General features: G+C 39.3%; 1 protein-coding gene across 1 annotated transcript in view; it reads left to right on the forward strand.

Moving 5' to 3' along the window:
- LOC150080774 (beta-galactosidase-like) overlaps positions 1-18,453 on the forward strand; it is a 389,882-nt gene that overhangs the window by 330,199 nt on the left and 41,230 nt on the right. Inside the window, exon 14 of the mRNA XM_090380816.1 lies at positions 11,555-11,689. Coding sequence (XP_090236942.1) covers positions 11,555-11,689 — 135 coding nt within the window. The remainder of the gene's footprint in view (positions 1-11,554; positions 11,690-18,453) is intronic.

The raw sequence follows: 18,453 nt of genomic DNA on the forward strand, positions 1-18,453 counted from the left end.
TGTAGAGCTGCTGGAACGAGTACAGAGAAGGACAACAAGATTAGTGAACGGAACGAAGGGTTGCTCTTACGAAGAAAGGCTTAAGTTTTGCAAATTACAGTGTCTGGAGACTAGGCACCTGCGAGGTGATCTGATAGAGGTGTATAAAGCCTTGAATGGTTTGAGCATGCTCAATGCTGATGGGATACTGCCTCTTGCTCAGAATAATCACCTGAGTGAGCATAAATTCAAATTGAGGAAAGACAGATGTAGGATAGATGTGCGGAAATTTGCCTTTAGCCAGTGGGTGTTGGTTGGTGGAACAGACTTCCATCCCTTGTTGTGGAAGTTGATAGCCAAAATAAATTTAAGGCTCAGCTGGACAGGTATTTCGAACGAATGAAGGGGTGAAGTGGAAGGGGTTTTTTTTTTTGTCTGATGCTGCATAAGCTTGCTTTCTTGCATCATATGCCTCTACTAATGCTAATGCTAAGCTCCCTGCCAGAGTTTAGTTCACCTCTGGCATTCCCCTCCCTGAATAACTCCTCATGTGTGAATGTAGAGGCAAAATACTCATTTAGTTTAGTTTGTTAGCTACCTGATCAGGATCATCAACAGATCAACCATCCAGTGAAACCATCGATATCCAGTGGACCAATCTGATTCATCCCCTTCCTTCTAATGTTTACATAAGTAAAGAACTCTCTGCTGTTTTACTTTGCACCCTTTGCCAAAGATTTCTCGTAATATGCCTTTACCTGCCTAACTTCCTTTGTGACTTGGTTACAGAACAGCTTCATACAATGTATCTACCATAGGCTTCCATGTCACCCATTAATTTATATGTATCCGACACATTTTTCTTCCCTGCCACATGTGTCATTTGTTCATCTGACCTTCATTTAGGCCTAAACCTTGAACAATATTTCTTAGTTGGTATGAAAAGCCTAGTAGCTTGAAATATTAATTCTTTGAATGATTCCCATTTTGAATTTGCTGTTGGTAGCATCATCAGTTGGTCCCACCGTATAGAATTTAAATACCGTATCAGACCTCTGTAGTCACCTTTACGAAAGCAAAAACCCTTTCCTCTACCCCTAATGGTAGTTACCTCTCTGAGTAAATCCCATTTCAGAAGTTAAACTAACAAGTCTATAATTATTTGTGTCACTCTTTGCACCCCCTTTATGAATTGGAGATACATTTGCACATCTCTAGTCCATGGGGACCTCCCCTGAATTTACGGATGCTCTCATAATTATGGCTAAGGATTTCCTTACTTCCCTTGCTACTTCCTTCACAAAACTTGATAGTTTCCATCTGCCCCAGTTGCCTTTTGTTATGTTTAACTTCAGCAATTTCTCCTCCACTTTGCTCTCAGTTATTACAAAATCACTTAGCTCCCTGTTAGAGTTTGATAAACTTCTGGCATTCCCCTCCTTGAATAACTCCTCATGTGTTAAGGTAGATGCAAAATACTCATTCAGGTTATCAGCTGCTTAAACAGTATCATCAGTAGTCGACCAGTCTATGTTAAGTGGACTAATCTGATTCATCCCCTTCCTTCTAAAGTTTACTTAATTAAATAAAGAACTCTTTGCTGTTTTTCTTTGCATCTTTTGCCAAAGATTTCTTGTGATCTGCCTACACTTGCCTAACCTCTTTTTTATGACTTGATTGCAGACTAGCTTATATCTGCCATAGGCTTCTGTGTTGCGTGATAATTTATATGCATCCCATGCATTTTTCTTCTCTGCCACAAGCCTCATTAATCCATCTGACATCAATTTAGGCCTGAATCTTGAACAATATTTCTTAGTTGGTATGAAAAGTCTAGTAGCCTCCAAGATTAATTCCCTGAAGGCTTCCCATTTAGAATTCACCTTTGGTAACATCATCAGTTGAACCCACTGATATTTAAAAACTGTCTGAGACAACTGTAGTCACCTTTATGAAAACAAAAACCCTTCCCTTTACCCCTGATGGTAGTTACATCTTTGAGTAAATCCCACATCAGTACACTGTAATCAATGTCACTTAGTGGTTCCTTTATCTGCAAATTCTTAATACATGAATAATCACTGCTGATAATCAGATCAAGAGTATTACTCCCTCTGGTTGCCCCCTCGAACATGTTGCTGTAGAAAACAATCCACCAATGAATCCACAAAAGTCTTCTTCGTGTGCAAGTGATCAACCCACAAGTTCCAATCAATATCTGGAAAGTTAAAATCTCCCTTTACAAGACATTCTGATTTACTGGCTCACTCTGTTTCTCTGCACAACTGTTCATTGCACTCATCATAGTTATTAGGCCTATAACACACTCCTACTCTCATTTTCCCCTTCCCAGTGTTTATGTCACACCTAATAGATTCAACATTGCACTGTCCACCCATGTCATCTGGATGAACTTGCTTAGTTTTTATGTTTCTTAACTAACAGCATAACCCCTCCTCCCTTCCTACCCTGTCTATCCTTTCTGTACACATTGTACTCCCAAATTCCCATTCTGCACTGCTTATATCTGTGTGACACATGTCTCTGATATCCCAACAATATCTGCCTTTGATTTCTTGATCAGCACTTCAAATTCATCAAATTTATTTACTATACTTCTAGCATTGGTATACAGGCAAGTATATATATGCACCTGTTATTACTCTTAGTTTTCCTAACACAGCCCATGTATTAGCATTAGCATTAGCATTAGTAGAGGCATTTGATGCAAGAAAGCAAGCTTATGCAGCATCAGCCAAAAAAAAAAAAAAAAAAAACCCACTTCCACTTCACCCCTCTGTTCGTTCAAAATACCTGTCCAGCTGAGCCTTAAACTTATTTAGGCCATCAACATCCACGACAAGGGATGGAAGTCTGTTCCACCAACCAACCACCCGCTGGCTAAAGGCAAATTTCCGCACATCTATCCTACATCTGTCTTTCCTCAATTTGAATTTATGCCCTCTCAGGTGATTATTCTGAGCTGGAGGAAGAATCCCATCAGCACTGAGCATGCTCAAACCATTCAAGGCTTTATACACCTCTATCAGATCACCTCGCTGGTGCCTAGTCTCCAGACACTGTAATTTGCAAAACTTAAGCCTTTCTTCGTAAGAGCACCCCTTTGTTCCATTCACTAATCTTGTTGCCCTTCTCTGTACTCGTTCCAGCAGCTCTGTATTTACTTGTTCCATGATGACTCCCAGCAGCTCTTGAAATCCCCAGCAATTTGCTGTCTAGGCTGTTGCTCATTACAATAGAAGCAGTGCAAGAATCACTTGCGCCTCTGCCTATGACTACTGTTAATATTTTAGTCAGTGAATCCTTCCCGAGCTAATAGTTTTCCAACCCACCTATCACTGTCTTGATAGTATCAGCAAATATTCTTGCAACCTTTCTATTTAAGTGTATCCCATCCCTGTAGAAGCAGTCTCTCTCTCTCTCTCTCCTGTTAGCAAGAACAGAATTTGCTTAAAAAAATTCTACCAGTTGAGCCTTGCACAATCTCTCCAGGGTCGAATTGATTGACAAGACAAGGCTCTCATCATATACTCCCTCCTTTCATGTCTGGGTAGAATAGCAGACACTTTCAAATTTAACCCTAACCCTCGACCTTTTTTCAGCATTGACCTGTACTTGTTAAGTAAATCTGCAGATCTCATACTCTTAAAGTCATTAGTGCCAACACGTATAACAATATCACCTTTTGTGCCCTTAAAAGATGATATCTGCCCTACAATGTCATCAACTTTTGGCACTGGCAGACATACCCTGGTCCTGTTCCATCTATCCTTTTTGCATAATACAGGGTGTTTCAAAAATGATGGTCAGTAATTTAAAGGTGAAAAGTACAAACTAAAATAAGCAAAAAAAAAAAAAGTCCCAGTGAACATCAGGCCACAAATGAACCGTTTTCGAGATAATGCATATTTTCTGGATCCACCACTGATTATGGGAGCACTAGTTTAGCAAAAAAGCTGTGAATCCTTTGCTAAGGTGGTTTTATTAAACATGAGATAATACATTTTTAATTTTTGGTTTCAACACCACGGGATTTTACAGATGTTGCATGTTACAGGATGTTACAAAAGGTGTTCAAAATGCCGTCCAGTGATGTCGACTGGCTTCACTTCCTTGGATTTTATGTTTCTTAACTAATAGCATAACCCCTCCTCCCTTCGTATCCTGTCTGTCCTTTCTGCACACACTGTACTCCCCAAATTCCAGTTCTGCATTCCTTATATCTGTGTGACACCACGTCTCTGATATCCCAACAATATCTGCCTTTGATTTTTTGAGCAATACCTCAAATTCATCAAATTTATTTACCAAACTCCTAGCATTGGTGTACACGCAAGTATACATGCACCTGTTCCTATTCTTAGCTACCCTAACACAACCCATGTGTTTACTTGTACCACAATGACTCCCAGCAGTCTCTGAAATATCCTGCATCTTGTTTTCCAGGCTGCTGCTCATTACAATAGAAGCAGTGTAAGAATCACTTTCACCTCTGCCAATAGCTACTGTTAATCTATTAGTCCTTGTATCCCCCCCCAAGCTAGCAGTTTTCTGACCTACCTAACACTGCCTCGATAGCATCAGCAAATATTCTTGCACCCTTTCTGTTTAAGTGTATCCCATCCCTGTAGAAGCAGTCTCTCCTGTTAACAAGTACAGAACAGGCTGAAAAAAATTCTACCCTTTGAGCCTTGCACAATCTTTCCAGGGCTGAATTGATTGACAAGGCTCTCATCATATACTTCCTCCTATTGTGTCTGGGCAGAATTGCAGACTTTCAAATTCAACCCTAATTCACGGCTTTTTTTCAACAGTGACCTGTACTTGTTAAGTAATTCTGCCGGTCTCCTACTCTTAATATCATTAGTGCCAACGTTTACAACTACATCACCTTTTGTGCCCTTAATATTCCTGAATAGATCACAGCTTTGTAGAGATCTTGTTTGACCAATCTGATAAATTAATATGATAAGATTATACAAGAAAAGATAAGATCAAAAGGCGCCTCCGTAGCCAGGTGGGGAGGAGCAGTAGTGCGTATCACATGCTTCTTGATCAGACCGGGGCTCGACCCCATCACCACCAAATACGGAAGATGCAGAAAGGTCAGGGAATGACCACCGCATATCCCGGAGCAATATGGCCTTAGTTGCTAATGCTCCTAAAAACCAAAAAAACAACAACAACAACAATAAGATCAAACAAGAAACAATTTAGATATTATGTACTTGTACTTGAAAAACAAAGCATTTGATGTAGAAAACTTGACAAATATGCAAAGCATTTGATGGTGGGTAAACTTGATGAATACAGAATGCATTTGATGTTACAAACTTGACAAAAATGCAAAACACATAATGTAGTAGTGTAGTAGAGAGAGGCATGTGATGCAAAAAAACCAGCTTATGTAGCATCAGCCAAAAAAAAAAAAAATTTCACTCATCCATTCTCTCTAAAAGTTTGTCCAGTTCCTCCTTGATTTATTTAAGCTATCAGGCTTCCACAACGACAGATAGAAGTTTGTTCCAGCAATCAACTGCACAATTGCTCCCAGGTCTTTTTCATTCTCTACAACCCTAAGTGTAGTACCACACAGTTGGTATGTTTCTCTGGGGTTAGCTCTACCCATATGCAGTACTTTGCATTTGTCAATGTTAAACTTCAGTTGTCACTTCTTAGCCCATCTGGCTGCACCTCCTGGCAGGGCCTCCCTAGAAGAATCACTACTCTGCATAATTGTACCAATGAGGCATTAGAATGGCTTGATTCACTTTAAATTTTTGGACTTGGTCAGTTCCTATTTTTTGTATTAGTATCTGTTAATTCTTATTATTTAGTTGTCCTGTAGTATTTACTATTTATCCTGGATATTATTAATTATTGACTTTGATTAATTACAACCTATAAATGTTATTTCATTTTTATAAACTTTGTGCACACATCTTTGTACTCAATATCATTGATATTGATGAAGGTATATTCCATTGATTACCACTCTCTGTCTTCTCCCACTCAACCACCCTTTTATCTATTGTAGCAATTTCCCTTAATGCCATACTGCTTCAATTTGTACAGTAGTCTTCCATGTGCAATAGTTTCAAAAGCTTTCCTGAAACCCAATATATGATATCAGAATTAATTTGTGCATCCAGTTCCTTTGTAACCACATCATAGTATCCAATCAAATTTGTCAGACAAGACTTTCCCTTAACAAACCCATGCTGTGTCTGAATTATTACTACAGTCTTGTCTAGATGATCCTGTACTTCTTCTTTAACCACTGACTCCATTATTTTCCCCGGAACAGAAGTTAAACTAACTGGTTTGTAATTACTCCTGTCACCCTTAGATTCCCCTTTGTGAATTTGGGATACATTTTCATATCTCCAGTCCATGGGGACTTCCTCCTGAGTCCAAGGATGCTCTCATAATTATGGCTAAGGGTTTGCTTACTTCCTTTGCCACCTCCTTTAATATAACTGTATAGATCTCATCCACCCCAGGTGTTTATGTTTCTTATGTTTAACTTCAACGATTTCTCTTCCACTTTGCTCTCAGTTATTACAAAATCATTAAGCTCCCTGTTAGAATTTAATAAGCTTCTGTCCTCCACCTCCCTACAGAATTCCTCATCTGTGAATGTAGATGCAAAATACTCATTAAGGTTCTACATTTGTTTTATGAAGGCTGTCGTGCAGTGTCAGCAGGTTGTCAAGATGGCCACAGTATTTTTTAGTATTACTCTACTTTTGCAGCTAGGGAGAAGAAGGTTATAGTTCTATAACTTTCTTCTATACTACTGTGGTTCTCTACCACTAAATTGTATTCCTCATTTTGAATTCTTTGTTCATGTTTGGAGGCTGCAGTTGAGGAACACATTGAGTTTCTTGAAGGGTCCAAAAATAGAGGACTCACCTGCTGAGAATAATATTAAAGGGGATAATCATATGATGAAAGACTTCACTTGCTGAGAATATTAAAGGCGATAATCATGTGAGGAAAGACTATGAAGATGTGAGTTTCATAAATCTTGGCAACTAGCTACCTCATGAAGGATAGAAAATATAGGATCATGCTGAAAAAATACCACAAGTTGGGTCAAAATGTATGTGTCTGCAGTTGTTCCCAGGTCCGGTAGGAAGAACTATATACTGAAAGCCTTATGGATGAACTTAAGACTTGAAGGGCTCTGCAAAGCTTTTGGGGAGAGGGGATTTTATCAATGTGGCCTGCACTTGTAGGTAGAAGGAATCTAGTTTTTAGAGACAGGGATATTTTTTAGCAAAAATACTGCAAGGGTTTTTGCCAAGGTCATTGAGGATATCTTAAGGGTTTAGAGAAACATCTAGTTTTGGGGAGAACACATATAGTTATTAACTGTGTGTCCTTTATGTGTGTGAAGCTTTGGCCAGTGGTTGTCACCAAAGCAGTTATTTGTTCCTTCCATTGAAGACAAAATTTGAGACATATTCTAGTTGACACATCAAGTTGGAAGAGAAGGTGCTGTACATATACAGCCACAAGAAGTTGAGGAGTTGTTTGTGTCTCACAGTTAGGAATTGTCTTAAGATGATCTTGTTGAACTCATCAGTGAGGACAATCAGGATGAAGTAAAAGAAATCAGTTCAAAATCTACTCTCAGTCTGAAATCTCTGGAAGAAATAATGAAATTGCAGAGAACGTTGATACAGAAACTAATGGAATATGATTCTGTAATGGAGAGGAGCCTCAAATTCAAAAGAGAGAGAGATTGAGCCTGCATGTATTTATTACATGGAGATACAAAATGAATTGCAAAACTTAAAAAGGAAAACCAATCACAGACTTTATCCAGCCCAGTAAGTGTTTTGTCTTTTATTTAATCTAGTGTTTTAATATAAGAATGTTTTTGTTTTGCTTTTTGTTTATAATAAAAATTTATTTATTGCTTGTTGTTGATTTTTGACAAATTCTTTAAAATTTACATCTAATTTTCTTGTTTTTTTTTTTTTTTTTTTTTAATTATGTCCCTAACACTACTTTTTCCCATTGAAATGTAGGTTCTAGATTTGCGAATTCCACATTTGAGAACATAGAACATAACCCTCGTGAATGTGGGGGATTACTGTAATTGTATACTTCATAATTTGTTTAACTTTGGCCATATGTTTTATACACCGTATACAATCTAACTACCTTTCTTCCTACTTGTATGCTTATGTATCAATGCCAGGGCCTCCAATTGGAGGGTAGGCTTTATGACATCAACTTACCCAACTATTACAATCTTTCAGCAGTTTACTGCTTTTTAATTTGCTATTTTAAGCAATATTGCCTCCTCTATTCTTTGCCTTCTTTATCATTAACTGGTTATCACTTTTTTCTCCTCAACACATTATACGTATAAACTAGTCCTTCACACTATTATTAGCATTAGCATTAGTAGAGGCAATTGATGCAAGAAAGCAAGCTTATGCAGCATCAGCCAAAAAAAAAAAAAAAAAAATAAATAAATAAAAAATAACCACTTCCACTTCACCCCTCTGTTCGTTCGAAATACCTGTACAGCTGAGCCTTATGTCATATATCTGGATATGTAATTTTTTTGTATATGCCATTTTGCATGAAATTTAATTTAATTAGTAATCTGTAATTTAATTTAATTAGTAATCTGTAATTTAATTTCTTTTATTTTAATATTTTATCTGTTAATATATCAACATTCAGTCCCATTAACATCCAAGCCTTGATAATAATAATAATAATAAGCTGATAAGAAGAATTAAGAGTCAAGATAGCCAATTAATCCAGTATAAACAGGATAATAGGAGTAAGAAATTGATTAGAAGAGCATCCTCAAGAAAGAGTGTCCACAGCAAACATGAAACTAAAAATCAGAGAATAGGAGAATACTTTGACACACTGAAGCAGAACCTCCTTACACTCAACAAGAGACTACACCAATACAAAGAGAGTTCCCAGGGGAAAATAAACAATTGAATTGTCGATGAGGACCAAAGAGCTTTCTACAGGAGTCTCTAAAGACAGAAATGGACCACCAAAGCAGAAGACAATCGAGGAGTTCTGGGGCAACATATGGAGCAGGGAAGTAAGACATAAGAGCCAAGCTCCCTGGATTGAATTAAAAAAGATGAAAACCATGGTCGTACAAGAGATGAGAGACTGGGAGATTCAAGAGGAAGAAGTAAAACAGATCGGGAACTCCCACAACTGGCAAACACCCAGGAATAGATAACGTCCACAACTACTGGTACAAGAAGCTAACTTGCACACACAAGCATCTGGCAGAACAGTTCACCCAAATGATAAGGCACCCAGAACAATCCCGAAGTTTCTCACTCAAGGAATCACATTCTGAAGCCTAAAGACGAAAATACAAGAAACCAAACCGGCGAAATACAGGCCAATCACCTGCCTCCCAACAATGCACAAGATCTGACCAGCTGCATAACCAAGAAGATATCAGACCACTTGGAAAGCCAGAACATAATGGCCAAACAGCAGAAAGGATACAAGGGGATGAGCAAAGGATGCAAGGAGAAATTAACCATAGATGCTGCGGTAATAGAGCAAGAAGTGCCACAACCTGTAAATGGCCTACGTTGATTACCACAAGGCCTTCGATTATGCCTCTTAGATAGCTAATAGAGACGCTGAAGATCTACGAAGTCAGTATGATAGTGACAAACTTCCTAGGAGTAGCGATGGTGAAATGGAGTACCACCATTAAGATTGAGAACATCGTGGCCAGACCAATCCCCATCAGGAGAGTAGCCTTTCAGGGAGATGCCCTGAGCCCACTGTGGCACTTAACCCAGTATCCACCATGCTCAACAGCAGAAAGTACAGATACAACCTCAAAGAAGGAAGGAAGAACCTGTACAGCCTCACCCACCTGATATACATGAATGACATCAAGCTCTATGCGGAAACCGAGAAACAACTCCAGCAACTACTCCGGATCACCGAAGAATTCAGCAATGATATTAGGATGGAATTTGGTCTAGACAAATGCATTGCACGGATTGCACCAGGGAAAATTAGTCAACTGAAACTACCAGCTGCAAACTGGTAAAGAGATGGAAGCCATGACAGAGGGAGAGACCCACAAATACCTTGGGGTGATGCAGGCTCAGCAGTTAGAGCACAAGGAAATCAAAGCCTGCCTGAGCAAAAAATAAATAAATTTAAATAAATTTTCTGTTTATACTCCGGGATGACCAAACAGTCAGAGGAGTTCACAAGATAGACATAATACAAGAAACAGCACTGTATTCAGTAGACAGGGGCTTGAACCCCGGTCACTCAAGGCATGTGTACTTATACACCCGCACTTCTGACCACTAGGCTACGGTGGCCAAGTACTATCAGATACTCAGAAGAGACTCGAGGCATGTGTACTTATACACCCGCACTTCTGACCACTAGGCTACGGTGGCCAAGTACTATCAGAGACTCAGAAGACTGCTGAACGCAGAACTGAATGGAGAGAACACAGTTAAAGCCATAAATGCCTATGCAGTCCCAGTGCTAACATACTCCTTCAGGGTCATAGATTGGACTAACACTGATCCAGAGGATATCATGAGAAAGATAAGGACAATGATGACCAAGAGCTGGTAACACCAGCTCTTGGTCATCAGCCTGATAGGGGCCTGATAGGCCTCATTGAGCAAAAGAAAACAGCAATAATTAACTTGAAGGATTACTTCCAGAAACACACAGCAGCACACTACCAGGCTATGAGGAAGATAGACAAGCGGTATACCCCCACCCAGGGGCTCACATCTGGTGAGTATGGGCTTGGCACACCCAGGGTCCTCGGCTGGATATCATCATCTTTTCTGATAATTAATCTTAACTCTTCCTGCTTAAATTTATTCAAACTACCCTACCTCCACAACTCCAGATGACAGTTTCTTCCAATCACTCTCTGGCTGAAAGCAAATTTTCACACACCTATCCTACCACTATCCTTTCTTAGTTTTAAGTTTTTTCTCCCTTATGTGTGTTATCTGAGACTTAGGATGCCATCCATATTTAATTGAAAACTGTCTTCAATTTCACAGAAATATCAGAAAGATGACCAAGACTAGTGATAATTCTTAGCATTCCTTTGTGAGCCATGTGAAATATTATATATCAGACCTGGATCACTGACCATAGTTAAGCATTTTTGATATAATCTATTCATTATTCATTGTTATTCAGAGCCATTATGATAAAAAAAAAAAAATTTGTTGTGCTTCAGCGTATTTTATGTTTGATAAATTATAGTAAAATTTTATTTAATCAACTGTTGTTATATCATATGCAAAATAAAATGAATTCAGAAGTTTGTATATATTAGGGAATTAAAGTTTTATATATTATAACAAAAAAAATTAAGGCTCTTACAAGCTTTAAATGAAATATAAAACTATTAATTGAAATAGTATATAATGAATTTGAAAGCAGGATTACTGCATTTCTAAAAATTTTTAATTTTGATAATTTCTTATCTTATTTATTTGTTTTATCTCTAAAACATTTTTACTTGTTGTTTTATGCACAGATGATTCAAGGTGTACTAAGCAGAGAACAGAAAAGTTATACTATATCAATTCAAATCCAGAAAGGACATGAACTTGCAATTCTAGTGGAAAATCAGGGTAGAGTGTGCTATGGTTCAGGCTTGAATGACCGCAAGGTCAGAATGACATTAGTTAAAAAATCACATATGTATTCTAAATGTTATTCAGAGTCATTAATCTTATTGAAATATCCATAATTTATTTCTAGTGTTAAGTGTTATTTTTAATACAAACATACACATATATTTATAGGATGGTTCAAAAGTGAAAATTCTAAGATGCACTGTAGGATACAAAATAAGAATTAAAAGTCATAAACATCTGTCTAAAAACACTTCATTTTAGAATTATTACACATGAAAAGGAAAAATCATTTCTCTCTATTTCTGTGTAATGCAATGTTATGTGAATAGACAGTAGATTTTCAACTGTTTAAGTTATAGCCTTAACCCAGGATGAAGGAATATGCAAACACAGTAAATAAAACATTACTATGTTCAAAAGAAAGCAATCTACAATTAAGGGGGAAGCCTTTGCTTGCATTTTTCCCTTTGATCTCCTCACTAAGAGCTAACATATTAATCATTCACTGGGGCTCGCTTAGTGACAACATTGTTAGGATTCACAGCAGTGGATTCATTTTCTGATTTTGTAGATATGCATCTTGTACAATAGCATAAGCATTAGTGGAGGCATATTGGTCCTTGAGGTTGTCACAGACATTCTCTCAGATATGCCAGACTAGCTGAACTTGCTACCTGGGAGTCTAAAACGCTGATGGAACTGATATTCTGGTGACACTCAAATTAAGTCGACCCAATTTCGGCAAAGTCCGGACGGTCTGTGACAGCCAAATATCCTGCTTGCACCGTCACGAAGGTAGGACTGTTAGTAATCCTGGGTATAACCTCCATGCACAAGTACATGGTGGGGACCACCCAGGTGTGAACCAATGTAAGCAGGGGTCGAGGTGTGGCGCCCACACCACATGGAGGAATGCCGCCCCTCCATGTTACCAGGCAGTACTAGGTGGTAGATGACTCTCATCAACCAGTGCAATACCACCACTTTGCTTATTGGAAGCTTGAAGTGGTGGAACCCATGTTTAGTCTCTAGAGCTAAGTTCCGGTCAACCCTTCCCTATCTCTTCCATCATGCAGTATGATTGATGACTTTTGAGGTTATGATGAATGTCGTGGCAAGATCCAATATTCCTTACATTTCGAGGGTACAGCTCTAAAACAGTGTTCGCAGGCCGGCCGCTAGTTAGTACACCGGACCGAACCTATTGGTAACTCTCTAGGAGGCTTCTGGATCAGCTAGTGTATAATCTTGCTACCTCTACTCTGCCAGATAGTGACTGGAAGGAGTCCGAGTAGTGTGTATGTGGGGGCATTGTCGAGGCCACGTTATGTCAAGGATCTGGGTATATTCTTACCATGTGTATGCCCTATCCAAAAAAAAAATTTCATTACTTCATTCAGCATGTCCCACTCACTTTTCTTACTATTCAATACACCATGAATTGTCAAACTAATAGAGCAAGCTTATCAGCGAAAAGATCTAAACCTCCCGAACACTTCCTAATTCATTTCACAAATGTACGTGGTCTCAATTCTAATCTCAGTGATGTCCATTTCCACTTGCAGTCTGCCACTTTTTCTGACAAAATCTCAGTTATCGGTTGATTCAACTACTGCTCATCTCAGATGCCCAAATTATTCTCTGTATGATTCCTTACGCCTCAAAGATGGTACTTGTGCATATGTCCATTCTGATATTCCCTGTCAGAGACTTGACAATTTGGAATCTTCTCTCTTTGATCTTTTCTGGCTTAAAATCTCTCTACCTCATTGTGTCAAATTCATCTGTTGTCTCTACCGTTCTCCCAACTCCAATAATCACTTGGAGCTCTTTGACTTCCTCTCTTTGCAACTTGACTTTCTCCAGTCCAACTTTCCTAACAGTGAGATAATTTTCCTTGGTGATTTTAATGTTCACAACTCCAGCTGGCTTCAGTTCCAACCCAGCTGGTCGAGATGCTGAAGCTTTTGCAATTACTAATAACCTTGCACAGATTGTTCATATACCTACAAGAACACGGGACAATCCTAATCATACAGCCAACACGCTTGATCTTTTTCTCACAAACAACCTTCGCCGACCAGGCTAGCCAGGTCGGTAAAGCGCCTGCCTGGCAACCCAAAGGTCGCAGGTTCGAATCCCGCCTCAGGCTTGGATCAAAGTACTGCAAAAAAACTTTGGGAGGTGCATTATGGCCACAGAAGCCGATGCGCCAATAACTACCAAAGGAAGGAAAAAAAAAAAAAAAAACAACCGTTCTAAGTACACTGTCGAAGTGAGAGGTCCTTTAGGCACATCAGATCACAACTTGGTGATTGTCTCTTCTCCAATGGAGCCTTTATCTCATGGCTGTTCCCAACCTTGTGTTTTTTGCATTACAAGAATGCAAAATGGGATGACCTGCGAGATTTCTTTTCTTCTTTTCCTTGGTCGGATTACTGTTTCAAAACTTCTGATGTTAACGTTTGCTCGGATCGTGTCAGTGAAATTATTCTTGCAGGAATGGAATCCTTTATCCCAAACTCCACTTTAAAATCTCATCCTTTATCTAAACCTTGGTTTTCCAATAAATGTGCTAAGGCTGTTCAAGAGAAGCACGTTGCATATTGTAATTGGCTTGTTTGTAATTCTTCAGTTTCATTTTCTACCTACACCAAAGCTCGCAACAATTGTAAAGCAGTTATTAATCAGTCCAAACTAGAGTTTGAACAGGCTAAGAGTAGAAAACTTGCTTCTTACCCTAATGGTAGCCGAGCATTCTGGTCCATTGCCAAAGCTATTGGCCGCAGCTTTTGCCCAACTCTGCTCCCACCTCTGTCCAAACCAGATGGTTCTGTTGTCACTTCAGCCAAGGATAAAGCTGACCCGCTAGCATCCCATTTTTCTTCCAACTCATGTATTAATGATCTTGGTAAAACACCTCCCACCATTCCCAATACACTCCATTCAATGCCTCCTGTGGTCTTCTGTCAAAAAGATGTCAGAAGGGTTTTGATGAATGTTGATGCTAACAATGCTCCAGGTCCCGATGGTATTTCTCCACTTGTTCTCAAAACCTGTGCTCCTGAACTTACTCCTATTCTTTGCCGCCTTTTTTCACTTTCTTATTCCAAAGGTGTTTTTCCTTCTGCTTGGAAATTTGCTCATATCCAGCCAGTTCCTAAAAAGGGTGACAAATCCCTCCCATCCAATTATCGTCCCATTGCAATTACTTCTACTCTTTCTAAAGTAATGGAGAAATCAATTAACCGCCAACTCTTAAAAACTACCTAGAAACCTTCCGTCTGATCAACAATCACCAGTATGGATTCCGTCAGTGTCGATCTACTGGTGATATTCTGGCTTATATTACCCATTTATGGACTAATTCAATGGAAAGGTTCGGTGAAACACAAGTAGTTGCTCTTGACATCTCAAAAGCTTTCAATTGTGTGTGGCATAAAGGTCTTCTAAACAAGCTTCCATCTTATGGTTTGCCAACTGTTTTTAGTTGGTTATGCAGTTTTCTCTCTGATCTCTCACTGTGATGGTAGATGGCTCTCTGTCTTCTAACTTCTCCACTAATGCTGGTGTCCCCCAGGGTTCAGTTCCTTCCCCCGCTCTTTTCCTCTTGTATATTAATGACTTTCTTCCATTGTCTGTAAATCCTATCCATAGTTTTGCCAATGATAGCACATTGCATTCCACTTTCCATTTTGAGAAACCTTTCCCTGCTCAATCAGCTTCAACTTCTCAAAAATCTGCTACCAATTCCTTAAATGCCGATCTTCAGGTAATTCTCCAGTGGGGCAAAGACAACTTAGTTGATTTCAACCCTTCTAAAACTCAGTCTTGTCTTATATCTCGCAAAAAGGATTCTTCTGCTCCTATGCTTATCTTTAGCGACACTCTGATTTCTAGGCAAAATGATATATCTCTTTTGGGGATTACCCTGATTTCTAATGTCTCTTGGCACAAGCACATTACAAATATTGCTTCCTCTGCATCTAAAAAACTTGGTTTTCTCTTACGCTCTCGGCATTACTTTTCTTCCAAACTGCTGTTCACTCTGTATAAATCCCAAATCCGCCCTGCCATGGAATATTGTTCCCACATCTGGGGTGGTGCCCCCAAAACCTCTCTCAGGCTTCTGGATTCCATTCAGAAGAGGGCAGTTAGGTTAATTAATGATTCATCTCTAACAGAGTGTCTCCACTCGCTGTCTCAGAGACGTACTGTTTCTGCTACATGCCTCTTCTACAGATACTTCCATGGGCACTCTTCTTTTGAATTGGCTTCTATAATTCCCACTCTCTCTTTCAAAACAGTCCAAACACGTGCCGCCACCAGCCAACATCCATTTACTGGCCAACTTCAAACTCACAGAACCAACTTTTCATCTTCCTTGTTTATTCATTCAACTGCCGTTTTCTGGAACACCCGTCCTTCATACGTATTTCCTGAAAATTATAGTCTACTGAAGTTCAAGTCCAATGTCAACAAATATCTTCTTTCGTCTTCTCAACCTCCAACCCAAGCACGGTACTAAGTACTGAAGGTTCCAATACCTCTCGTGTTTGGGGTTTACATAAAAAAAAAAAAAAAAAAGTTTTTTAGAAGCAACCAAGGTGAAATGGAGTGCCACCATCAAGATTAAGAATGTCATAGCTAGACCAATCTCCATCAGGAGAGGAATCTACCAGGGAGATGAATTGAGAGTACTGTTGTTCTGTCTAGCACTCAACCCACTACCCACCATGCTCAAAAACAACATGTATGGATATACCCTCAAAGAAGGAAGGAAAAACCTGTACACCCTCTTCTACCTGAAGTATGTGGATGACGTCAAGCTCTATATGGGATCTGAGAAGCAACTTAAGCAGCTACTACAGATCACTGAAGAATTCCATAATGACATCAGGATGGAATTTGGACTAGACAAATGCAAGTTCCACAGATTGCAACAGGGGAAATTAGTCAGCCAAAACTATCAGCTGCAGACGTAAAGAGATCAAAGCCATGACAGAGGGAGAGAACTACAAACACCTGGGAATAATGCAGGCTCAGTAGTTAGAACTCAAGGAGATCAAGGTTTGCCCGACTGAAAAATACCATTAGAGATTCAGAAGCAAAGCAAAGGTGAATGGAGGGAACAGAGTCAAAGATATAAAAACCTATGCAGTCCCAGTGCTAAAATACTCCTTTGAGATCACAGAATGGGCTATCTCCAAGTTGGAGGAGATCATGAGAAAGACAGGAAAACGATGGCCAAGAGCTGCCAACAACACCCAAAGTCGACTGTGGAGAGACTGACCATAGCTCAGAAAGGAAGATAATGGGGCTTGATTAACCTAATCAAGCCCCTTTCTCTTCCTTTTTGAGTTAATCCTTTCTTGATTAACCTAATCAAGCCACAGAAGAAAGCAAAAGAGAACCTGCAGGAATACTTCGAGAAAAACACAGCACCACTGTACCAGGCTTAAGGAAGATAGATGAAGCAGCATAACCCCAGTTATAACTAAGTGAGAATACTCCTCCAGCCCAGATGGAACAAACAAAGATAGAAAGATGCAAAGAAGATACTCCATGGCAGACACTACAATGACCTCACGAAGAGCACATAGATAAAATGGTTTCCGATGCATTGCTCAAGAGTGGATGCTTTTCCTGAGACTGAAGGAATCATTGCCAGAAACTATAAAAAATACATTGCATGCCTCTTCTACAGATACTTCCATGGGCACTGTTCTTCTGAATTGGCTTGTATAATTCCCACTCTCTCTTTCAAAACAGTCCGAACACATGCAGCCAACATCTATTTACTGTCCAACTTCAAACTCACAGAATGAACTTTTCATCTTCCTTGTTTATTCATTCAACTGCCGTTTTCTGGAACAACCTTCCTTCATACGTATTTCCTAAAAATTACAGTCTACAGAAGTTCAAGTCCAATGTCAACAAATATCTTCTTTCGTCTTTTCAACCTCCAACCCAAGCACGGTACTAAGTACTATAGCTTCTACTACCTCTCTTGTTTGGGGTTTACATAAAAAAAATATGATGCAAGAAAGCAAGTTTATGCAGCATCAACCAAAAAAAAAAAAAAAACGCTTCCTATTTCACCCATCTATTCACTCCAAAAGTTTGTCTGCTTCTTCCTTGAATTTATTTAAGCTATCAACTTCCACAATGTCATATGGAAGTTTGTTCCAGCAGTCAACCATCCACTGACTAAAGGACATCTATTCTACAACTGTCTTTCCTCAATTTGAGTTTATGCCCCCCTCAGGTTTGTAATCTTAGCAAGAGGAAGAATCCCATCAGCATTGGGCCTGCTCAAACCATTCAATGGCTTATTCACCTCAATCAGATCACCTCGCAGGTGCCTAGTCTCAAGAGGCTGCAATTTGCAGAACGTAAGTCACTCTTCATAAAAGCACCCCTTTATTCCCCTCACCAGTCTTGTTGCCATTCTCCGTACTCATTCTGGCAACTCTATCCTTCCTAAAATGAGGTCTCCAGACCTGTACGCAGTACTCAAGGTGTGGCCTGACCATTGCCTTATACAATGGGATAATCACCTCCTTATCCCTCTAGCAAAATTCTTATATATCATTGACAAGACCTCATGAGCTGCTCTAGCAAACTATCTGCACTGCTCAGAAAACTTCATATCTGACTGCACAATTACCCCCAGGTCTTTTTCATTCTCCACTAACCTGAGTGTAGTACTACACAGTTGGTACATTTCTCTGGGGTTACTGCAACCCCTTTTCAACAAATGCAACCCTTTGCATTTGTCAATGTTAAACTTCAG

This window comes from Mastigoproctus giganteus, chromosome 9, assembly GCF_048544385.1.
Source record: "Mastigoproctus giganteus isolate SK-2022 chromosome 9, ASM4854438v1, whole genome shotgun sequence".
NCBI classification, from domain to species: domain Eukaryota; kingdom Metazoa; phylum Arthropoda; class Arachnida; order Uropygi; family Thelyphonidae; genus Mastigoproctus; species Mastigoproctus giganteus.